Here is a 25,212-nt window from a genome sequence, read left to right on the forward strand (position 1 = left end):
CAAAATGTCTAGAGGTATGCTGGTTAAATTGGCTCTCTGGAGGGGTGTGTGGGTGGTTCAGTAGGTTAAGTGTCTGATTTTGGCTCAGGTCATGATCTCAGGGTCTTGGGATTGAGTCCTGCATCGGGCTCCTTGCTCAGCGGGGAATCTGCTTCTCCCTCTTCCTCTGCCCCTCCCCCTGGCTGTGCTCTCTCTCTCTCTCTCTCTCAAATAAATTTTAAAAAAAAGAAATTGGCTCTCTGGAAAGAAAAAGAAAAAGCTCTGACTTGTAGCATTTGCCAATTACTGTGGCATAAATACTCCCTCCCCTGACGACTGATGGATGATTTTATTGAGGTTGTTTTACCAAGTAAATATTTACATATGAAGCTCACCTCCCATCCCTCTAACATATCAGTCTATACAAATATGGATACTTTGAATCTTCCTCTTACTACTCAAAAAGGACGGAGAGAAAGAGTTGTCTTCTGGGCATGATATCCACAGGACAGCCTCTTGGTAAGAGCCACACAGCTGAGAAAACCGAACCAGGTAACTCTGATCCTCTTCTTCAGAAGAGACTGAGTTTGAAACGTCACCTTTTTTTGGACCAAAATGGAGGCTCCAAGAGCTTTAGTGTTTCTCCTAGAAGGATCGTGACCATGGTGAACTCCACTGGGCAAAAGAAAATTCTAAATACAAAGCTCTTCCAAAATGTTAACTATGGAAACCACCATTATGGTTACCAAAAAAAAATCATAGCATCCAGGTTCAACGGTCCACAGACCAATTGTCCAAAATGGAGATAGAATCCAGTCCTTTAACTTCTTCTACTTCTCCATGCAAGGCCACAAAGATTATGATGCTTTCCTTAGCATTAATTCAATCTGGGAAAACTTTAATCTCCGCGCAATATCCAGGGAACTCTCACCACGCTGAAGAGAAAAAGAAACTAGAGTTATTTATCTCCAATACAGTCCAACGTCAAAGCAAAAGGTCTAGAGAAGAGTCCAGACTGACTGACTCACATGCTTGGTAAGGGCTTTAAATGTCATTCGGCTCCAACAGTAATAGGATAACTTCATTGCTTAATGAGGACAATTAGTTTTGCTGTTAACATCATCAGAGGCAATTAATTCACTTCAATACAAAGTTAAAATGAGAAGATGATGCTGCTGGAAGAGACTTCAGACAACGGTCCACAGATGCTTACCTTGTTCTTGATCATGGGGTCAGCACGAGCTTCCAGCAGCAGAGGAATAAGGGTCTGGTTTTTCATTTGGCAAGCATAATGTAGCGCGGTGCAGCCATCCTGAAACAGAGGACCGACGCTGCGGCTCGTCAGTGGGCTCCACCGACCCTAGCAGGTGTCGTGTCACATCTCACAGCCTACAGCTAAGCAAACCAGTTGCAAGCCATCTATGCACAACTACATTTCTCGTACTTAACACGCATTTCCCACCTCCACGTGCATATAATTCATGTCCTATAAGCCCTTAAGATCTTCCTCTCTCATTTTCTGTTCCCAACTTAAACAACGCTACTGCCGAATTATCTCAGGGATTCTTGGTAGGATTCCATATGTCTGGGCGATGACCCCCTTGATCATCTTGCCATCTTTTCTCCCAGCGGGTCCCCTCATGGGCCTTTTTGCAAATATCATCTTCTGTGGTTGTTGATTAAAGTCCCCACAAGCTGAAGAAGGCAGCTGTGCTCATACTGTCCTAGCACAGTGAGAGGAGCAGCGCAGCTCTATGGAGAAGCCGCCCATACAGGTTTCCTGGAGCTTGTATTCTGTGTTCTAAAATAGTGGATCTGCTCTGTTGGTACCAGTTTAAAACACTAACTCCAAGTGATAAGAAATGTACAGCTAGGGTGTTTGTGCCCCCCAATTTTGCTTTTCAAAATGCGGCCAAGCAACCGTGGCTTTGGTATGTGGACGAAATATCAGACCTTATTAACTCTTCTGAGATCATAGTGAATAATGTTGCGATCACTCATTTTTATTAAGTGGTGAGATGGTAAGTGGAAGATCTGGCGCTGAACGTTCCCATGTGAAATAAAGAGTCTAATTCCCTAAAAATACAATGCACCGCATCACTTAAAGGTGGAAAAACGATCTGAACATTCCGTTTTAGAAAAATGGCGGGGAAGGTGTGTCTGCGTGCATATAGGGGCACACGAGTGTGCACAGGAACGTAATCATCCAGCTAGAGACACACTGAGAACGAGAAAAATATCCTAGAGCAATTTTCATCACAAAGTTTTCAACCTTTTGAATTTAAATGAGAAGACCAAGAAAAATCTTCAACAAATCTTTTACCTAATCTTTAATCTTACTTAATATATTTCAAAGTTATGTACGGAAATGGTGGAGCACAGTGGTCATCTACTCCAATTAATCCAAAAATCCTATTTTAAATAAAAGGAAAAACATGCATTTCATAAACTTATTCTCTTGTGTTCTCTCCCCACACACACATTCACACATGCACACACAGGCACATGGAGCTACCTCCATCTAAACATGCAATACCAATATAACCAAAACTAAGACGATGTAAATAATGAATAGAAACAGCGATGGGCACATTTTCTCCATCACAAAACAAAACGGTAACACACACGCACGCACACAGATACACACAACATAAAATGAATTAGGGGCCACAAAGAAAATATTGGTTCTTTTCGACTCAAATTTCAACTTGCCTACTTTTTCAATACAGAAGTGGGAAGTCAAAATTTCATCCAATCAATAGAAGCAAATAAAAGTTCATACAAATAAACATTTGATCCATTTATGATCATTTAAGCGAGGAAGAGGCGTGCAGGGGCGAAATGTGAAAACAAAACCTGATATTTAGAAACAGGAAGAAGTTAGGGGCTGCCACTCGGCGGTCACTGCCCTCAGCACCACCTGGGCTATGTGACCTTGATCCTTACCGATCTAGTTTACAGATGGGGCCTCTCTTACAGGTGGGCTGGGAGTTTGGCTGCAGCGGCTGGTACTCGCTGAGCTTACTAAGCGCCAGGCACACAGCCTTGCAAGATGGGTGCTATCAACGTCCTCACTTTACAGGTGAGAAAACCGAGAGTCCAATAAGTTTATGCCTGGCCACAACACTCACAGACAAAAAGTGACAAGCCTAGACTGACACGTAGGCATTCGGCCTCCAGCGTCTTAACTACGGAGGATGGAAGTTTCTTAGCAGAGCCTTCATTTCTCATAGCTTCTCACCAAAGGGGGAGCGGTTCTTTTAAAAAAAAAATGTCCTCTTGCCAATAAAGATTTTATTCCCATGACTTTAGTGGCAGCATCAAACCACTTCAAGGTTGCCTGACTAGCAGTGAAAACGAAAAGAAAGAAAGACAATGGAATATAAAGAAAGCAAAGGAAAATGTAGAAGTGTCTAGGAAAATAAAGCAAGTAACTTTGTAGGTGACAAAGACATTGCCTGCAAAAACCATTTTGAATATTCTTTCAAAATGACTAAACACACGAACTTACACAGTCTTTGGCATTCACATCGACACCAGCATTGAGCAACATTCGGACAAGAGCCTCATTCTGCTTGGTCTTTGACACCTGTTACAAACAGCAAGTACAGAAGAGGTTCATTGATGAAATTTTTCTCCATCTTATGCCTAGACTATTCTACTCAACAGGATTTATTTTAACCCCAACATGTCTATACGTCTATGCACCTTTCTTAAAATTTCCCCCACCACCCCGCCCCCTCCAATATCAGTCAGGTAAAGTCTGGATTCTCAGAGTGCCGTCCTGGGATAGCAGCATCAGCACCCGGGAAATTGGAAATGTAAATTCGGGGGCCCCATGTTAGACCTCCCTTCTTTGCCTGGTAAATCCATCTTTAATATCCCAGCCCAAGCCCCTCTTCCTCCAGGAGGCTTTCCCTGACCTACCCGGCTGGGTGAAATCTCTCTCTTCTGGGAGAAGATCACCTCCCTGTATCACCTACTTTGTAGTAATTTTACATGCGTTCTGTGGTTATTTCATTGATGACCCATTCTTCACTACTCTCTAACTCTCTCGAGGACAAGGACTACACCTGTTTGCTTCCCCACTGCATCCCTCCCACCCAGCAGTGTGTGCACGGAGTGGGTCCACAGTAAGTATGTGCTGAATGAACGAACAAAGGAACGAAATGAATGAGACTCCTCAGACATCCACGTTTCCTGCCCAGTCCCCTGAGATTCTGACCACAGGACAGTTTGAGCATCCCCCCAACATCCCATTGCTTTAGGGAGCACAGCTCTCGAAGGGAACAGATGGGCAAGTCCTGAAGGTCATCCCTTTTGCCTTGCAGGAAGCCCCACCCACTTTCCTTCTTTCTTTGTAATTCCCTCCCGCGTCAACGTGGAAACTGCCTGTCTCCTCCTACCTTTCTCTGAAGTAACACAGTCCTTTCTGGTCCCTTCCTCTAAAATGTTCTCTTATGCCTTGTGCATCACAAATGTGCAGTTTCCGGCCCCATGAATAAGTAGGATAAATTGTGCAATCAGAGGCGGTTATTCATTACCATCAGTATTTTTGCCGAAGCCTCCAGCTTTTAAACCTCCGACGGTCTTAGAAAGCAAGGTTGTGTGTCAACAAATTCTGAACGAGTCTTGCTCATCACCCTTGTGATCGTTTTGGAAATGAATGGTAGGTCCCTCGCCCGCCCTGAAACTACAAATATACCAAAGCTCTGTACTAAATACGCAATTAATTTTCAAGAACTTTTCCAGGATAGAAGCAGATTATGTGTTTATCAGGGACTTATGTTTTCTTTTTCCCATAAATCCAAGCATCAAAATCGGCAGGATCATATTTGATTAGAGTTCCACAAGTTCTGTGACATTTAAATACCCAAGGAGGTAATTACACTTCCAACTGGCAGACTCTGTTCTGAAGCCTCTGGTAGCAAAAGTAACTAACATGCATGGTCTATTAGCTACAGAGGGAAAGGAGCTTGGTCATTTAATTGGATTAAGTGACACATCTGCTGAGTCATCTCTCAACGATGGAACCGGACTCCAGGTAACAAGGTGGGAAGAAGGGAATGAGTTAGTGCAAAGCTATCACTCAATTTGAAAAAACAAAAATAACCATCTCAAGCTTCATCTTCTACTCATAAAATGAATGCATTCCTACACCAACTATATCTTTTGTTATTCAACTCTGTCAAGGTAAAAGGTTGGCTTGAAATGCTCTATAAAGATGTTCCGTGTTTCTCAACTTCTGGCTGCAAATCTCTTGGGATCTGCTTTTTAACACACAACAAGGGCAGGTCCAGAAAAATCAGAAACTCAAAGATGTGTACAAAGACACAAGCTCTTTTGACCAAAAAGGAGAAAAGACGTGGCAGGGGAATTTTTTTTTAATATTTGGGATTTTCTGCTTTCTTTGGATGATTCTTAATCAAGATTAACTTATTTTTCTAAATAAACATTGCACAGATGATTTTACCGCAGATTAACCTAGTTGGCTACCTTTCTTCTCACTTTCCTGCAATCCCAGCATTAAATAGATGTTGGAAATGTCATTTTTTTTTTTTAGAAATAATTATTTTTTCTTATTTTTTTTTTTTTATGTTATGTTAGGCACAGAATAAGAACCAGGGCCTTATTTTGTTACTGTTTCTCTACATCTGACTGGCCCAGCAAAACTTGATGAGTCATGCTGTTGATCTCCTCCCCGTTTACCCTTTGATCACACTGGTGTTACTCACCATGAGGAAATACCCAATAAGCAGAACGGGCATTAAGAGGATAATGAGTAGGTAATCAAAGAAGGTAAATTTTTTCTTCACAGCATAATGCAAGCAGTTTCTCTCTTTCTGAAAATTAAGAAAACAAAATAGAGAAAATAAATGTTTTATTAATATTTATTTCAAATTTCGTATTTTCAGATTGCCATATCAGAAAGTTTCGTTTGTGGGGCGCCTGGCTGGCTCAGTCGGTAGAGCATGCGACTTTTGATCTCAGGGTTGTGAGTTCAAGCCCCATGTTGGGCAGTAGAGCTTACTTTAAAAAAAAAAAAAAAAAAAACTACATTATTTTTTAAAAAAGGTTGGTTTGTGCTTTTTATTTTTATGGTACCCATGGCAACTCTTTTTGTGGAGTGTGTCTGATTAATAAGGCCACTTCTCCATTGTATAATCTGAAGATTCTCAGGGCACCTGGGTGGCTCAGTCAGTTAGCAACCAACTCTTGGTTTCGCCTCAGGTCATGATCTCAGGGTTGTGGGATCTAGCCCCACGTGGGCTCCGCAGGAAGTCTGCTTGAGATTCTCTCTCTCTCTCCTTCTGCCCCTCCCCCCTCACGCACAGTCTCTCTCGAAAATCTATAAATAAATATTTTTTAAAAAATAAGATGGATTCTCACACGCATGTTAGTTTTTTGGGGAAAAAAATACATTGAGATAGAAACATAGGACTGAATTCAGTGTGAAAAGCTATCGTTATCCCTGACACATCTCTGGTATACAATTATTCATTTTGTGGTTTGTTTCTGGGAAAATCTTAACCACGTGGCATATCTTCCCTGTTCGTACATGCATACATACAGTGCTGGAAGAATGGAAATAAGTCAATTTAATTCTTCAAATATGTGACTATTTATCAGGTGACAGACTTAAGCTTCTACGGGCTGTGGGCGGATGTAAAGCCTCATGGCCTCATAATCAAAGAAAGGTAGACAGAAACAAACACAATAAATATAATGCAAAACAGGCCATGATGATTGGAATACCAACCAAATCAATGGGAAAAGAGAGAAAGCCAGAGAGAAAAGAGAGGTTAATTTCAACTTGGGGGAGGCACAGTTCTTAAATAAGAATAATTTTTGTTTTTTTAATATCAAGGTAATATGCTCTCTGTAAAAAATTTGTAAACTAAACAAGGATATAATGACAGAATTTAAAATCACCCATTATCATAGCCCAGAAATAATTGTTGACATTTTGGCTGTAGTGTCTTCCAGTCTTTTAAAATGCATTATGGGAGCGCCTGGGTGGCTCAGTCATTAAGCGTCTGCCTTCGGCTCAGGTCATGATCCCGGGGTCCTGGGATCGAGCCCCGCATCGGGCTCCCCCTGCTCTGCGGGAAGCCTGCTTCTCCCTCTCCCACTCCCCCTGCTTGTGTTCCCTCTCTCGCTGTGTCTCTCTCTGTCAAATAATTAAATAAAATCTTTAAAATAAATAAATAAATAAATAAATAAATAAATAAAATGCATTATGTGGGGGCGCCTGGGTGGCTCAGTCAGTTATGCGTCTGCCTTTGGCTCAGGTCATGATCCCAGGGTCCTAGATTGAGCCCCACATCGGGCTCCCTGCTCAGTGGGGAGCCTGCTGCTTCCTCTCCCTCTGCTGCTCCCCCTGCTTGTGCTCTCTCTCTCTCTGTCAAATAAATAAAATATTAAAATAAAATAAAATAAAATAAATGCATTATGTGGAATTTTAAAATGTGGGATCATACTGCATATGCAAAATCATACCTGCTTTTTTTCAACTCACATTAAGAATTCGTGCATTTTCCATGCCATTTAAAACTTCTAAACATATGACTATAATAGCTGCGTGTCTTTCTACTGAATGGAGCTATTCTAATTTATTTAACCAAACCCTATCTGTTGGACTTTCCAAGATTTTAACTTTTTATTTTTATAAATTATGCTGCTTGGACATCCTCATTCATAAAGCTTTGTCAACATTTCCAAATTCATCCTTAGCAAAAGTTTCTAAAAGTATAATTGCTGATGTGAAAGGTATGAATGCTTTTCATATTGTATTGTTAAATTGTGCTCTGGTAAAATCATAATGATTTAAACTTCCTTCATGATCAACACTCGGTTTCCTTTTTTAGTCCTGGTCAATTTGACAAGCCAAAAAAAAAAAAGGTATATTTATGTTTTAATTTAATTTGCTTTCCATAGAATTGATGTTCTCTGTTAGGCATGTGATTTGAATTGCCAGCAGAACTGTGTGTTTTATTTTAAGGCCTTTGTTTATTTAGTACTTCTGAAAATAAGTCCTAAACATAGATTTAAGAAATGAGAAGGGACTGGTTAAATTCTTAATGTGCCAAGATTAACATTGGGGGAAAATTAAGAAGATTAAACATTTAAAAACCATTAAAAATATTTTAAAAACAGAAAATGTAAGCCCAACCCTTCTTGTGATAATATCTCTATTTTTCTAACGTATCCCTCAAGTCCTTTCCAAGATGTTCATGATTACCAGAGGATCCCAGCAGGCTGGCTCAGGTTCTGTCCCTTCTCGGGCCGATCCCTGTGTTGACCAACATCTCCTGCCCACAGCTTCCGAATAAATACGTCTCCCGACAGAGGTCATGAACCCACAGACATCTGTCTTTGTCACTCCCACTCACCGCAAGCACACACACCTGGTTCCTCAGCTGTGAGCTAGGGAGAGTGTGTCATACTCCACTAAGCTGCATATCTGTGAGATTCAGTGCAGGCCTGACTTGTTTTTAAACCCAACCAAGCAAAAAAAAAAAAAAAAAAAAAAAAAAAACCAGTAACTATAAACAAGAAGGTCCAGGAGCAATCCATTTTCTGATAATATGTTATTGCTCCAAATGAGCTGGTCTTGAACCAGAAGGGGCAAGGGGGGCCCTATAGGCTGCTTTTCCTCACTGAATGTATGTGAGTGGGAACAGGGCACTCATAATTATTACAAGTAATGACTTTTTATATTTACTCAGTGTACTTTAAATGTTGCTTGTTGCTATGATGCAGACACATTCAGAATGTTGGAAGTTGTTCTGAAAGGATGCTCACGGCAATACACACGTATTCTGCTCTTCCTTGATTCTGAAGATCCCATCAGCTAACACTGCATCTTAAATACAATTTTTATGCCTTTCTGTGTGGCTTCAAGGAACCTCTGGTCCATGAGCTTGTTTGTCCTTAAATGTCTCACTAGCATTCTTCAACCCAAAAGCAAACTGTAGGATCTTCTGGAGAACATTGACCCAGGAGGCAAAAACCTAATGACATAACACCAGCAGGTCAATATTTTTTTCCAGGAAATCTTTCCCATTACTTCTGTGATAGTGAGGAGGAGGAGCCAAAGAGGGAAGCAGGAAGGCAGGGAACAGCATGGGGAGGAGGAGGAAAAGAAAGGAAGAAGCTCTCACTAGTCAAATGAGTGAACAAGGACCTTTTTTTTCAGAAGTACGAGGACATAATTTACCACAAAATATGCCTGCTGACTGAACTGTGATTTATTTGGCTTTTTAGCTTAATAGAATAGTATGTGTCTGTCCCTCTAAAGTAAGGCAAAAAAAAAAAAAAAGTTGGTATCAGGAGCTACGAGCAACAAGAGGACGGCATTCACTACTTCATTGCTGTGAAGAGAAAGGGTAACCATGGTCAATGACCCTCCCCACTCATGTGTCATGGCCTCACCCGGTTTTTGAGGTTCACATCAGCGTTTCTTTTTAAAAGGAAGGAAACGATTCTCAGGTGTCCTCGCCTACAAGCACAGATCAGGGGAGTGTCTCCATTCAAGCCATCTCGAACGTTGATATAGGCTCTGTCTTCTCTCACCCACCGCCACACTTGACCCAAGTCATTCTGGTAGGCTGCCTGGCAGACAGGCTGAGACGGGAAACACAAAAGCAGATTTTGCAATACAGGTATAATGGAACCCCCATAAGAGAAAAATCCTCACCCCGTCACTTAAAGCTCAAGTGTTTCCAGATTGCAATAGATTGCTTTGTAGGTGAGATCTTTGGTCTCCATCATGCCTAGGCTTAAATCCAAGCTTAAATCCATGAGGAAGCTCTTGGGATTTCCTAGATCGCCTGGCATACAGATGGGTCCACCGAATGAGGGAAAGCATGGAAACAATATTGCAGACTCGGGTCAGGGAGGAAACTCTCTGGTGGGTGGATAGAAAGGCAGGATTTCACTGAAGACAAAATAGGCATATGGGAGGGATTTAGGGTCACCCTAGGTGATGACACAATGATGTATGGCCCCCTGTACTCAAGGAACCCGGTGCAGTGGAAAAGACCTATTTTAGACAAATAACATATAAATAACAAATGACTTAATTAACTGGATTCGACGCTTTTTATTTCGAAAGTGTTCAAAGGAGCTTTGCAAAGCACAATGGGAGCTTACCAGTAAGACTGAAGCCAACCTCTGTGCCCACTCTGCCCCTCCTTCTGGACCTCTCTTCTGTTTTCAATATCTCATGTTCTGGTCCTTCCATCTGAGCCCCTGCCCTCACTGCTCCCTCCGCACAAATCCTTTTTTCCCCTCTCTGCCCAGCTGGATGCCTGTTGACCTGTCTGTCCTTCGTGCCATCGCTGAATTTTTACTTTATCAAGCCTTTCCTGATGCTGGCACTGCTTGGCCGCAACTAGATAACTCTCATTCTTTCCTTGATGGTTTATAATCACGTGTCGCAGGCATGGGGAGAGGTTGCACAAGTGAGGGGAGGCGTCCAAGTTCAGGTTGCCGGAGCCCTGCGGACAGAGGCTGCATCATTCCACTCATCACTGGAATCGATTCGAGTCATATCCCCAGTACTAACACAGCCCTGGCACATGGTGGGGAGATACTGAATATTCTCAGACTGATTTTAATTAGAGACTTAAAAAAAAAAAAAAGGCACTTAGAATAATACCGGGCACAGAGATGGGGCTCAATTTATGGAAAATTATTGTTCCTGCTTATTCGGTCATTCTTTAATTTGGTAACAAAGTCAGACCTCTCCTGGGCGCCAGCCGCAGTTGCTGGGGGACAGGGAGGAGGATAAAATGCATTACTCTTCACCCCGTGAAATATATTTACCAGTTGGGAATATAGTGCGTGCACACACACACACACACACACACACAAGCTCACCAATAGGAATACAAAGTTAAAGAAGCACAGATTCCGGTTAATAAGCACCAGCTGAGGCAGACCTGAGTGACAAAGCTGGGGTGGTTCATTTGCTAATCAATTCATGTTCTAACATTGCCAGATACCACATCCAGTGAGCTTTTGAAAGGTGCTTTTAAGCCCAAGGCCCAACTCATGAAAGAAACATCCTAACGGAAAGTCAGCTCAGTAGCAGATAAGAGGTGAGCTTCTGTACCCCAAAAGGAAATGAGCACGATACAGGGGTCCAAAATGCAGTAGAAATGCACAATTACACAGATCACTTTTCTACTACCCTGAAGTCATCCCTTGACTAGACCTCGTCACCAGTTGGGCTCAGCCGCGTCCCCGGGTTTTCTGTCTGGATGACACAGAAGTGACCCGAGCAGTTCAAAGGACATGTATCTGCTATCAGGAAACTGGCTTGTCATCGTGGTTCTGCTACTATTTCCCTGGTGACCTTGAACAAATCTCCTCCCTTCATATGTCTCCGTGTCCTCAGTCACAAAACAAAGGAATAAAGTAAAAATTGTTCTATGTTGTCACACCCTATGACTGTCACACCCTGGACCTCAAGTGTCTCTCCAACCAATGCATCTTCCACATCAACTATAAGGTCAAGACATAGTCCTTTCTTTCTTTTTTTTTTTTTTTAAGATTTTATTTATTTTAGAGAAAGAGTGTGAGCAGGAAGAGAGGCAAAGGGGGAGGGAGAGGGAGAGAATCTCAAGCAGACTCCATGCTGAGCACAGAGCTCAGCGCGGGGCTCAATCCCACGACCCTGAGATCACGACCTGAGCCAAAATCAAGAGTCGGACACTTGACCAACTGAGCCACCCAGGTACCCCAGAGGAGTAGTCCTTTTTAAGCACAAATACTGCTCAAAAACTTTCATCGAGTCGCCCTTATCTTAGTAGGGATGCCCTGTCTTTTAAATTTAAATAACAAATAAAACGGAGCTAAATACAACAGGCAATGTTAAGTCACCAACTCTTAATTTTGCCAACTGAATACATGAGAAGCAAAATCAACATTTTGTAAAATAAAAGATACTTTAACATAAATGTACGTGCAAAACAGAACTATTTTAACAAAATATATAAGGATACAATCACAGGAGAGAAAAAAGCCATCCTTTATATTAGATAGATTTAGCTGTATGGAAAAACTTATTTCACTGTCTTTCTTTTTTAATTTCACTGTAAATCAGGGAAAATTTGCCACTAATTACTGCTAGTCATTTGTAGGTCTAGCATTTGGGAACTGATAGTCCACCACACAGAGCTACATAATTACACAATTGTGAATTGAAAATGGGTAGCTATAGAGTTAATTTTTCTTGTCTAAACATTTTAAATTACAACATGAAAAATACTGGAATATTTCATGTCGTCGGGCTTTCCAGCTTCTCTTAAAAAGTTAAAAGCTTTAAGAAAAGTTAAGAGCTTTGACAACACTTGTGACGCTGGGCCCACATTCCCAGAGGACACCAAATACGCCCCCTCTGCTTGGGCTCCTCAAAAATCTTTTCAGAGAGTCCGCTGAAAGGAGGAAGGGGGAAAGTAGACAGTTTGCCTTCAAGAGACACCGGGTGCCTCTGAGTGCTTTCTTAATCCCACTCGAGTGATCGTACTTAACATATTAACCCGATTTATCTAATCTTTCCTAATCTTCCTATACCCAGGCACAGAGTTCCTGTGTGTGCAAAGTAAAGTGTCCCCCTGGTTCAATTAGACACACAAGTGGTGGGTCCCAGGAGTTGAGTGAACCCCAGAAAAGGTTTTATGCTGTTGAGAACTCCCAGTGTCCACCAGGGGGCAGCTCAGGGTCACAAAAGCACTGACAAGGGCAGAAGGAAAGCCAACAGAAAGCTGGGGCCCAGAAAGAGGAAGAGGCTGTCCACTGGGGTTGAGGGAAGAGTTATTATGAATTCTGCTGACCTCTGAAGCTTCTGGGACTTAGGGGAACTCTCGGTGAAGAGGAAACCAGTGGAGAACCTGGGAAATTGTCATGATGATTCTATCCCTTAGTACTCTTCTGTCCATCCTCATGGTCAAAGTACCAGTTCAGATCTTTGTCATTCTCACCAGGACTGTTGCAGAACTAGCAGATGACTGGTCTTGCTTCTCTCTGTCTTGCCCTTCCAGCCCCAAGGCCACCCATCAAAAGCAGCAGCTTCGTGTCACTTCCCTACTGAAAACTTTGGTCACTTGGTGACCAATTGAGTTAGGATGCTCTCTTTGAGCTGACACAGGATTCTTCAGATCTCACGAATCCTGTCTTTCCAACTTCAACTCTTACCACTGCCTTATCTGTACCATTGATCTAAGTAAACAAAGGCACTGGGGCGCCTGAGTGGCTCAGTTAAACTTCCAACTCTTGGTTTTGGCTCAGGTCATGATCTCAGGGTTGTGGGATCAGGCCCCGCGTCGGACATCATGCTGAGCATGGAGTCTGCCTGGGATTCTCTCCCTCTCCCTCTGCCCTTCCCCCTACTTGTGCATGTGCTCTCTCGCGCTCTCTCTCTAAAGTAATTACATAAAATCTTTACGTAAATAAAGGCACGAGTATTACTAACAGCTATCTCCCCTGCTAGACTGAAAGCTACATAAGGGTGGGTATTCTGTCTGTACTCGTACGTTGTATCCCCAGCATCCCACATAAGCCTGACACATAGTAGGCATTCAGTGTTTATTTGGTGAGTAGGTGTATGAATAAATTATAATATGAGGTAACTTTTATTGAGTGCCTCGGTTAGTTCATTTAACCTTCACACAACCCTCTAAGCTAAATAGTATTATCACACCCATTTTGTATCAGTGAAACTGAGGGAGGTTGTCTTTCTAACCTATAGTCAGCTCATAAGTGGCAGGGCCAGGAATGAAAGCCAGGGGAATGACCGTAGCACGCACACACCCTGGTTCTCGTTACTGCAGGCAGTTTGCAAAACAGCCTTCACAATGTCTTTTGGCTATAGGTCTTTGCATTTGAGGTCATGTCTGGTTCCACCTACACCCCAGTCAAGCTACAGTCTACACGCTCAGGACACTGGTCAGTCCTCTTCTGCCCTGGGCCGCTTCCTGCTTCTGTGTTCAGATTCTTCTCCAAGCTGATCTAGCTGTAGCGATATCTGGCAAGAGGTAAAGAAGTAGTGGTCGGGGAGGTTGCAGGAGAAACCGGAAAAAGATACGACCCAGGTGCAAAGAAGGAAGAATTTCAAGAAGGAAGATGGACTTAGGGAGTGGAGTGTAAGGGGAGGTTCTGGATCTGACCATGAAGGACCACCAATGCTCATAGAGCAATGGGCAGAAGGCAGACCACAGGGCCCTGAGCACAGGGTCTATGAGGAATCAGGCGATGTGACCGGAGAGGAATTGTGGCAGGTTGGGTTGTGAAAGCCAAGCGGGAGCAAGCGGTGCACAAAGGGAGGCAGCAGGGTCCAGCCCAAGTCCTGCACAGCGGCAGCAAAGTGCTGGTGTCAAGGGGTCGTAAACCCACGCTCAGGAAGCAAACCCTCTGGGCTCCAATCTCGACCCCACCACATAAGAGTCGTGTTATTAGGACAACTTACTTAGCCTCTCTGTGCTTAGTTCCCTTCTACATTTAATAATCACAACTTCTTGGGGCGCCTGGGTGATTCAGTTGGTTGAGCATCTGACTCTTGATTTCGGCTCAGGTCATGACCTCAGGGTCGTGAGATCGAGCCCCAAGTCGGGCTCCAAGCTGGGTGTAGAGTCTGCTTCAGATTCTCTCTCTCCCTCTGCACAACCCCCCTCATGCTCTCTCTCTCTCAAAAAAAAAAAAATTTTTTTAATTAAAAAAAATCACATCTTCTTTATCAGGTCACAGAATTGTGACTGCACAGATAAAGCACTGAGCTCAGATCAGACCCATAAGAATAAACCCTCAATTAAGGTCAGCTTCTCTTACCATTATTAAAAAACACGAGGAGCCAGGAAAGATGGGCAGAGGTGATCGTGAAAGAGAATGAAGAGCTGGTGAGATACAGAATAACAGTGGAAACATTGACTGTCCCAAACCGGATGACAATCCCGGCTCTGAGCAAAGCAAAAGAGGAAAAGCAGGTGGTTGGGATACAAAGAGCTTCACACTGGCTAAAATGTTTGCCCGAAAGTCTGTGGTTTGATCTTCAGGCTTTATGCCAATATGGATCTATCATCAATAGAGACAGGCATATACAGATGAACTCAAGAAGCCACCATTACATTTAAATCGACAAACTGGTTAATAACTAAGGAGACAGGATTGAGACAAGGAAGGAAGAGGCTCTGGAACATGGTGGGGACAATTCGGGGCAGCGATCATGAAAAGTGCTGCAGGACATGAACACAAATAGGACATTGCTTGAAGCCTCCGGTTGTAGAAACCCAGGAGGAAGCTTCGGTGGGCTGAGGCGACAAGGAAGGCTCATGGTTTTCGTCAATCAAGGAAGGGTGGAGAAGGTGAGGGGGGCAAAGAACAAAGGTTAGGAAACAGGTCTGACCGCAGGGGATTGGGAGGAGCAGCTCATCTTGGGATTCAGACCGAATGGACAACTCACGGACAACAGGTGGAGCTGGACGGATGTGGAAATGGAGAGAGACAAGCAGACAGCAACACAAAGGAGGACTAGAAGCAGAGTCAGCGCATGTGATCTCATGGGAAATGGGACCATTTATGGAGTTAGAGAGGAGGCAGAGGTGCCAAATCCTAAATGTTGCTGACTGAATGTGGTCCCGATGAGAGTTCATGGACCATCACGTTGGGTGGCTGATTTGGAGCAGAGGCAGAGAGAGGTCCAGAAAGGAGAGGAAAGGCTTGTGATGTTGAGGTCATTGTGGATGACCCCGGGGAACAGAAAGAAAGGGGACATTGTGCTCAGGAATCAAGGAAGGTAGAAGTGGGTCTTAGAGGACAGTGGACAGAAGTGGGAAAATAGAGAAAGGGACACAAGCAAAGACTTCAAGCCATGGTCATAAAACAACACTGGAGGGGCGCCTGGGTGGCTCAGTCGGTGAAGCATTGAGTCCCACATGGGGCTTCCTGCTCAGCAGGGAACCTGCTTCACCCTCTCCCTCTGCCTACAACTCCCCCGGCTCGTGCTTTCTCTCTCACACTCTCTCTTTCTCCAATAGATAAATAAAATCTTTTTTAAAAAGGTAAAAAAGTAAATAAATAAAATAAAACAACAACGGTGAACAAGAAAGAAGTAGATGGAAGTAGAGACCACCATGAGACTTCAGTGGGGACACAGGGGAAGGTGGCAGTGAGGAGATTGAAGAGAAGGAATATTTACCAAAAGTGTGCGTGCGTGAGTCCACATCGACTAACTTGTGGAGGGCGTCCCCTAGAGTTGTGCTCTGTGCAGCCTGAAAGACTAAGACACAGGGTGAACAGAGCACACTGATAAACCAACCTTTCTCTCCAATTTCATCTGTTCCTCTCGTCTCTGCTCACAACACTCCAGCAAATTCAGGAGCATGCTGCGTTCATTTCTGTCTTCTGTCTTTGCACCTGCTTGGGAGCTGTATGGTTCCCTCAAAGCCCAGTTCATGGTTCACATCCGTGAAACCTTCTTGATCCATCCTACCCACGACAAGGACCACACAGTTCCTCATGCTGCTCGCTGGCCTTTTTCCTGTGCATTAAGTCTGGTCTCCCTAACCAGATTGTTGCCTTGATGTGAGAACCACCTCAGTGTTTCAGCTCAGTGGTTCTCAAGTCTGACTAAGCATCTCTTTTATAGTACAGACTCAGATCCCACTACTAGCCACCGAATTAGAACCTTGGGAGGAGGGTATAGCGAGTAAGGTGCGAGCGTTAGTGTTATTTAAAGGTTCTCTGGCTGTGTCTGAGGCACAGAGAGGGTTGGGAATCACTGCAAAGGTACAAGGAAGGAGGCCCCATAATAAAAGTAAAGCCAAAATGAAACACTGCAACCCTTACAGTAATAAAAGGTGAGGAGCATCAGAAACTCTGGAAACTTGGAACATCAGGGACAACTCTTTGTGCCTTTTAGGCTTCCCGTGTGCCTGGCTTTAAAAATACCCCCAAACTTGGTGCTAGAACCCCACCCCTGTCCCACTGTGTGTCTCACTTTCCCAGACCCTAAAATTTAAGAAGTGTCTCTCAGTAATGCATGACACGTTCAGCATGTGGATATCAACTAAAATATTCGGTAGATATTACTTAACATGATCATGTTTGGAGCACAGCCGGTTAAGCGTCTGCCTTCGGCTCGGGTCATGATCTCAGGGTCCTGGGATTGAGTCCCTATGGGGCACCCTGCTCAGCAGGGACTCTGCTTCTCCTCTCCCTCTGCCCCTCCCCTTGCCTGTGCTCTCTCGCTCTCTCTCAAATAAATAAATAAAATATTTAAAAAAAAAGAAATATCTGAGTTGCTTGCACCATTACAGATGTCTCTAAGAGCCAGATGTTCCCTGAACCCCACTTTCAATGTTGTTTCCCCTAAAGAGTAATGGAACTTCTTCCCAGTCTACAGAAAGATCATGTGGAACTCCGCCTGAGCTTCAGAGGGCTTGGTAGGTTGCTCATTAACCATCCGATGATGAAGCTCCATCCTATAAAATGTTTCCTAATGACTTCGGAGAAGGATTTGTGCTTTTTGAAGCAAAATGATTCAGGTAATTCTGGTGCACTCATGAAGTCTTCTCAGAAAACAAAAGAAGATATGTTCTTCTCCTTCAGATTAAGCAATCCTAGGGAACAATATCAAAGGTTTCATTTTATTTGTACAGTTAATCTCAGGCCATTCTTTCTGATGACTCATTTTGTCACATACTGGGATTTGGAAATTTCTTAGTAAATTCTTTCCTCCAGGTCAATAAAAAGGCACAGGGGTTTTTTTGTTTTTGTTTTTTTCAAAGGTTGCCTTAGGCCCATTTAGCTTTTATGGAACATGAAGGAAGGTCCCAGAAGTGGCTGGATTGTGAGGAATAGTAGCAATGAGGATACATGGAGGCAGGGCACACAGTTATCTGTTTTGTGTTCTTTCTCCTACAAGGTCTGCTTGAGACTATGTTGTCTTCACTGCTGGGAGGCCAGAGGAACCCAGTGCTGGACTTCAGACCCTAGAAGTTCTGAGGTCAGTGACGACGACCAGGAGAGAGCAAGAAAGCTTTTCCCCATGAGGAGGAGAAAGGGTGGGCTCCAGCTGCCAGGATGGAACAGATCAGAAGCCCAGATATCTCCCTACCACCTCAGACCACCAAGCAGGTGAGTGCAGAGCCCAGAGGAAGAAGGAACATCACCCGCACAGCCTCCTGGGCACCCGGACCTTCTGTCAAACAATGGCTACCCAAGGGTGAGGAGGACCAAGCTAGAATTACTGGAGCGTGGGTGATACTAAGAAGCAGAACAACCTTTAGCCAGATTTATGAATCTCTAAACTCTGTACAGACAGTGAACCTTGTTGCCTGGACCTGCACGGGGTGCTGTCACCACCACACCTGCGTGCACCACTCCGTCCATCATTCCAGTGGGCTCAGCCATCCATACTTCCAATTCTCCACACATCTGTCCCTCTGCCTGGGACTCTCTCCCCAAGCTTCCCAAGACTGGTGCTTATTCCTCAGAACTCAGCTCCGGTGTCACTACCTAAGAGGAGTCCTTCAGGTCAAAGAGCATATGTGCACCCCTCCCCTTAATGCTTCCTCAATGTCACTTTTCATTATTTATACTTATTTTTACATGTGTATATTCATTTTATTTATTTGAGAGAGAGCAAGCTAGAGAGAGAGAGAGACAGAGAGCACTAGCAGGGGGAGGGGCAGAGGGAGAAGCAGACTCCCCGCTGAGCAGGGAGCCCGATGCAGGACTCGGGGACTCCATCCCAGGACCCCAAGATCATGACAAACACTCAACCGACTGAACCACCCAGCTGCCCCCGTGTATATTCATTTTTTAAACTGGTAGCTCCAAGAGGTCAGGGTCCACTTTTACTTACTTATCACTATCTACCAGGCACTAGCATGTGTCTGGAATGCAGTGTGTGATCAACAAATATTGTGGATTCATAAATGGATGATTGAATGAAGAAATATTAACAAATTTTTGGCCCTGGTTTCTGTTCCTGCATTCAAGTTATCATTTCCTTTTAGAAATGTGACTTAGTACAGTATCGTTTGTAAAAATACTTCTATAAGGAAGAATTAAGAAAGCAGTTAGAGTAGTGCTTTATTTATTTATTTACTTTTTAATACACAGTGCCAATACTAAGGGTTCAACACACAAAGTAGAGAGAGCTGGTAAGATTGTGAAGGAGGCATTTTATTTCCATTGTCTCTGCCTTTCCTTTTTCTCATATCACGGAATGACACGATGCTAAACCTGACCTCACCCTGCTTTCGTTTTATAGATATAAAGTCCCACAGAGTTCCCAATGCAGTCAGTACTGAATTCTACATTTTCTTGACTTTCAGTCCAATGGCTTCCCATTGCCCACATCTCTCTGTCTCCCTGGGTTCTCCTCCTCGACTCAACCAGCTCTGCCCAAAAGCCCTGTTTGACCTCCATTGCTCTCTGTGGACATTATTCTTCAATACAATCTTTCTCCTCTTTTGTGCCTTTTTCTATAGTAACATCTGCCTCGCTGACAAAAAGACCCATGCCCAAAAGATTAATGTTAACGGAGGTGGTGGTGGTGGCGTGGGCGTGTGTGTGTGCCTCTGTTCACAGATCACCTTATCATTAGACCTTCCCAGGTTTGAGGGATACCTCATTCTGATATGATTTTCAAGATATTTCTTTTGGGGCCTTTTACCCCAGCTGATAGAATCAAGAGTCTACAGAAGATTCTACAGGTCCCTTAAGCATGAATTCTTGACCTCTTTGAGTTGAGTTCTTACACATCTTCCTTCTTTCTAATTCTTGTAGTACTTTGCAGTACTAGCAATAAGTAGAGTGGTTAAGACCAACTCATTCATGGAGTATGGTGTCCCTATTGAGAAAACAAGTAGACAAAGAACTCTGTGTGTTCATCAGTGGGTGTAAGCATTATTTCCTTGAGTAGACAAACACAAGTCTCCTCTTGCAGCCTCCGGTCTCTAGCCAGGAAGTACTTTTAGCTGCATTACTCTAGGCAAGTTACTTAAACTCTCTGCTTCAATTTTTCATTTGTAATAATAATAATAATATTATTATTAAGATAATAATAGTGATTCTCTTATATGGTTGCTCTAAGTATTAAATCAGTTAATGCACATGAAGTGCTTAGAACATGACCACAAATATAAGAAGCCCTAATTAAATGTTTGCTGTGATTGTAAATAGTGTGAACAAATATGTTTGATAAGGGCTTAAATGAGTCAGGCCTGTTTAAGAGCCCAGCTCCCCTAGAAGGGGTTGATTATTCCAATCTAGGTCCTGTCACTGACCTCTAAGCACATCCTCTGTTGCAGATGTTAGAACCGACATGGGAATGCTTCCTTATTCTCCCTTCTTTCTTAAAAATATATCAGAAACATCCTAAATATCCACTGATGGATGAATGGATAAAGGTGTGGCATATACATACCATGGACTATTACTCAGCCATAAAAAAAGAATGAAACCTTGTCATTTGCAGCATGGATGGACCTTGAGGGCATTATGATAACTGAAATAAGTCAGACACAGACAGATGAATACCATATGATCTCACTCATATGTTGAATCTAAACAACATCAACAGTAGCAAAATAAAAACCACAAAAGCAAAAAATCCAGTGCATGAGAATAGATTAGCAGTTGCCTAGGGTAGGGTGGGGGAGGTGAAATATGCTAAATTGGTTAAAGGAGTCAAAAGGTACAAATTTCCAGTTATAAAATGAATATATATATATATATTTATATTTGCAGAATATACACCCCAAAATATACCTCTGGCATAATAATTATTTTAAGCTGAAGTCAACTGAGAAGAGCAGATACAAGGAAAGCTCTCCACCTTCCTCCTATTTAGCTAAAAGCATGACATAAATTTATGGAAGGGCTTCCCCTCCCCTCTCTGCCAGGAAGGACAAAAGTCACCTTGTCAGCCCAGAGAAGTCACCAAAGGAATCGACATAATAAAATTGACTACATAGCCTTTGTCTTCCATTAGCTCCACTGTATATTTGTCTTCCACAGTTTGCCACCCTAGAAACTCAAAGTGCTTCTCCTGTGTCTGGTCACTTCTCTGAAAACGTGCGGTCCTTTTGTTGAGATGCTGTAAGAGCCCAAGTTCTAATCACCCCTGTGAGTCACTCATCGCTGGGTGCTCCCAAGCGTATGCAAGATGCCCATGCTAATAAACTTCTGTATCTTTTTCTTTTGTTAATATTTCAGTTATCAGTCAGATTTGCAGGGCCCCAGCCAATCAACCCAAGAGGAGTAGGGGAACATAGAATTTTCTAAGGAAAAAATGACAAGCCTTCATCCCCAATGTAAAAGAGCTCCCCACACTCAAAGTGGGAAGTTGAACTTTACTAAACATTTTTTTAAAAAATAGATGCCTGATGAAGAGTACACTTATCATGATGAGCACTGAATAATGTAGAGAAGTGTTGAATCACTATATTGTATACCTGAAGCTAATATAACACTGTATGTTAACTATACTGGAATTAAAAATTTTTTTAAAGGTACTGTGAGGCAGTCTAGGCCCAAGGAATGGGGCAGGTCTGGCTGGCTCTTGCCCTGTTCTTAATTTAGTGGTTCCCATTCTTTATACCTGGGCAACGCAGAGCCATTGGCAGAGGGCAGAAGAGAGCCCTGTATATACATCACAGATGAGTAGGTTATGTTTATGTATTTGAGGGATTACTCCAGAGCGTCTCAACTTCTTTAAAATTAGAGATGGGAGAACCTCACAGAAGATCCACCCCAGACCTTCTGCATCAGGACACCAGAGAGTAAGACTAAGCTTTTTTTTTTTTTTTTTTTTCCATTCACAAGTAACTCCCACACGTAACTACAGTTGCAGCTAAGCTTTCTTCTGATCTAAAAGGGCCCACTTCTTTTCAGCACTTACATCCATTGCTCAAGCCAGATTATTCCAGTCCTGGGCATGTAATAACACAGTGTTAGTCTACATATCAAGAAGGTGGTATCTGGGGATACTGAGTATCTTCAAGAACTTGGGCAGAATTGGTGCAGCTCTAGAATCCACTGCCCTGGGCATCACCACTCTGTCAACTGAAAATGCCAAGTGTCTAAATCCAGCACACAGCCCCAGTCCTTGCAGCAGGGCTCAGTGAGAGCATGCTCATACCAGCTGAGTATCTCCCGGGATCAGCTGCTGGGGAGTAACGAGACAGCAGAATAAACAGAGGCATTCCGCAAACAGCATCCTCGACACAGCTGACAATAGGGAAGATTCAACATCTTACTCCTGATACAAACCTGCCACCCAAGCTAGTCTTACCAATGCCTTTACTATCCTCAGTGATGGCTACTTTTACCTTAAGAAAAAAAAGAAAAAACAAGCTGATATCAAGGGGGAATTCTGCAAGTTGAGAAACTATTTGCCAAAATGGTGGTCAACTATCTTCTTTCTGGAAATGGCGGACTTCCCAGGGGCTCCTGTGTTTCACGTGGCTAACACTAGAGTTAGTGGACAAGTGTGCACAATCAGATGGAAGGGCTTAGAATCCACTTCCACTTGTGATATGGAGTGGTCTGGCCAAAGCATCTATTTCAACACTACCTTAGGCTACCTTTGGTTCAATATTAATTATGAGCTTTGAATAATTACCTCTGAGCTTCTAGGTATGCTAGGGCTTTTTAGGGGTGTGTGTATGCATGTGGATTTGCATGTGTGTGGTTGTTGAATTTGTCTTTAAATATCATAGTAAATTCCAAGTCACTTTGTCCTCCATATATTTGAAAAGTGAAACATTGATTCCACTTCTGGGGATATTCTCATTGATGCTGAAGGGGTTCAGAGTAAGTCTCCCAAAAAATATGCCACTTTGACATGTGAACTCTTTTGGACTAGAGGCAATCAAGATCCAGCAGTCTCAAGAGAAACTTTTCCCTTCCCTGAACTATGGAAGAAGTTAAATTAGGGGTCTCTCCCAGAATGAGAGTTTTTACCAGAGATAAATTTTATCTGAGTGGCCCTTCGTAGGGCAGGGCGCACATCTCATTGTGAAACACCTGCTCTTCTCTTTGCCTGTGGATTAGCCTCCTCTCCATTGAATCCTGGACTCCTATCCCATGTCTTAGCTCAGGATGGCATATTACCTTTCTGTCTTTGAACTCTCATATACATAGGGTTCCCCTATGTAATACAAAATTAAATTTGATTTTCTCCTGTTAATCTGTCTCAGGTCAATGTAGTTCTTAGACAAACCAGAAGAAATTTTGAAAAGTAGAAGAAAATTTTCTTTTCCCCAACAATACTTAAAAACAATTCAACATATCTTACCTCACCTTGACTCAACTCAACTACTTGCCAAATCAACACCTAATCAACAAACAATTGCACTGCGCAGGCAGAGACTTTTTTTTTTTTTTAACGTAATTATTCTCAGGACCTAGATTGCAACCTGGCTACTCAAAGTGTGGTCCGTGGACCAACAACATAAGCATCAAGGAATGGAAGTGCATAATCTTCAGGCCCACCCAGACCTACAGAACAAAAATCTGCAGTTGAACAAGAGCGTAGGTGATCTGTACTCACATTAAAATTTGAAAAGCCCTCACCTTAGAGTAGTGTTTCTCTCCCATGGGGGGTAAACTGATCACCTATGGGAGAATCACCTGGGATGCTCCCCTAAAAGCTAAGTTTGCCAACCTTACCACAGACTGAGTGAAATGGACTATCTGGGCTGGGGGCTCTCGACATTGCATTAAACAAGTTCCTGTTTTTTAGGTTCCTCTAACTCCAGCAATCTAAAGTTTGAGAAACCCCAGAGTAGTAGCATTTTAGAATATTGCATGTATTGTCAGTTTCATATATAGGATCTCTTCACCAAACTAGAGTCACTGAGCAAGACATACCTGCAATTTTAAACTAATCAAAGAGTACACTGACTATAGAAAGACACACACACATGCACACGCACAGGACAGGCATTAGAAATAATTGCAAATGCAGAGAAACTGCCTTTAATATGAGGAGAAGAACTACCCAAGGAGGTTCTGTTGAGCATTTGTAATGAAATGCAGAATAACTGGTTGTGTTAGAGAGGAAAGGGATAAATTGTGAATAATAACATCATTACACCTCTTATACTCTTGTGTATACATTACTTGTACTTCTTTGAAACAGTATTACAAATATATTTGATTCTAATAGGTTACTTTCAATACAGGGGGAGACATTTTTTGTATTTATCAGATGTGAAAAGAAAAAACTCAAAGCATCAAAAATATAGTCTGCATTTATCCCTCTTCTATATAGGGATGATCTCTATTTATAATTGCTGATAGTGAATTTCTTTTCAAATGCCAAGCTGAAAGGTGTCGCTCTGTCCGTGTGGTTCCATAAAGGAGCCAGTCTACTTTTGTATGTTTAGAAAATCCAGTTGGGTACAATTTTCACTTTTCCTCTGGAAGTTTGACATCAGAAAACATGACTCCATTAATTCCATTTTCATAAGTGCCTGCAAGATCCAAATTACCCCCACAAACATCTGGACATTGTGACATATTTATCGTATTGCTCCCTACTTAGATGTAGGTAGAGTTTTAGAATTGCAAAATAATTTGCCTTAAAATATTAAATGTATCAAAAAGATTAATACACAGCACTTTGTTTTGGCTTAACACTCTCACAGAAAGCTAAGCCAGGAAAGGACACATTTTAACAGGAACAGGAAATTACATTTGAAAAGCAAGAACAATTTTCAACACCTTTGGAATCTTACTTCCAGAAAGGTCACATACCTCAGAGTATAGGATCCCCATGCTGGTCCTTCACAGATTTGTGTCACCCTTACCGCTTCTTGAATCTTCTGGATGTATTTCTGATGAACATAAAATCCTTCCCAGCCAAGAAAAAGTCCCTAGAAGCTGAGGCCGGTGGCACGTCCTTTCTTCCCACACCTGTGGAATGCTCTTCCAGTAACACAGGCAACAACACACCTTCTAGAGAACCCAGCCCAATGAAACATAGGCATTGGCTTACGGCGTAATGACCCAAGTGTGCATCATTTAATATTACAACCCTGAGGAACCGGTTTCTGAGTCACATTTGCTCTGCGAGTAGTGACATGTGGAGAGAAGGGGGCAAAGTCAAGGGGAAAGGGAAGTTCTCAGCCTCTCAGGAAGGACTCAGGGTTCAAAATAGGGCATTGTATATAAGACATTTCCTAATTGAAATCTGGTATTCAGTGGCTATTGAGA

At 42.7% G+C, this 25,212-nt stretch overlaps 1 protein-coding gene and 1 non-coding gene across 5 annotated transcripts; one reads left to right on the plus strand and one right to left on the minus strand.

Moving 5' to 3' along the window:
* Nucleotides 1-208: 208 nt before the first annotated feature.
* Nucleotides 209-24,935, minus strand: ANKRD22 (ankyrin repeat domain 22). Of its 4 annotated transcripts, none has more exons than XM_021696118.2 (6): nt 24,754-24,935; nt 9,415-9,606; nt 5,715-5,822; nt 3,491-3,568; nt 1,193-1,291; nt 209-914 (listed from the first exon to the last, which is right to left on the minus strand). In XM_021696118.2, the coding sequence occupies exons 1-6, from the start codon at nt 24,772-24,774 to the stop codon at nt 837-839; spliced, it is 576 nt and encodes a 191-aa protein (XP_021551793.1). In that variant the 5' UTR covers nt 24,775-24,935; the 3' UTR covers nt 209-836. The 4 variants fall into 4 exon arrangements, with proteins under 4 accessions (XP_021551793.1, XP_021551790.1, XP_021551791.1 ...); XM_021696115.2 differs by lacking the exon at nt 24,754-24,935 and adding an exon at nt 16,298-16,733; XM_021696116.2 differs by lacking the exons at nt 3,491-3,568; nt 24,754-24,935 and adding an exon at nt 16,298-16,733.
* TRNAK-UUU lies at nt 5,927-5,999 on the plus strand. Its single transcript has one exon. It is a non-coding gene; the product is annotated as a tRNA-Lys (tRNA).
* Nucleotides 24,936-25,212: the final 277 nt, after the last annotated feature.

Source organism: Neomonachus schauinslandi, chromosome 6, assembly GCF_002201575.2.
Source record: "Neomonachus schauinslandi chromosome 6, ASM220157v2, whole genome shotgun sequence".
NCBI classification, from domain to species: Eukaryota; Metazoa; Chordata; class Mammalia; order Carnivora; family Phocidae; genus Neomonachus; species Neomonachus schauinslandi.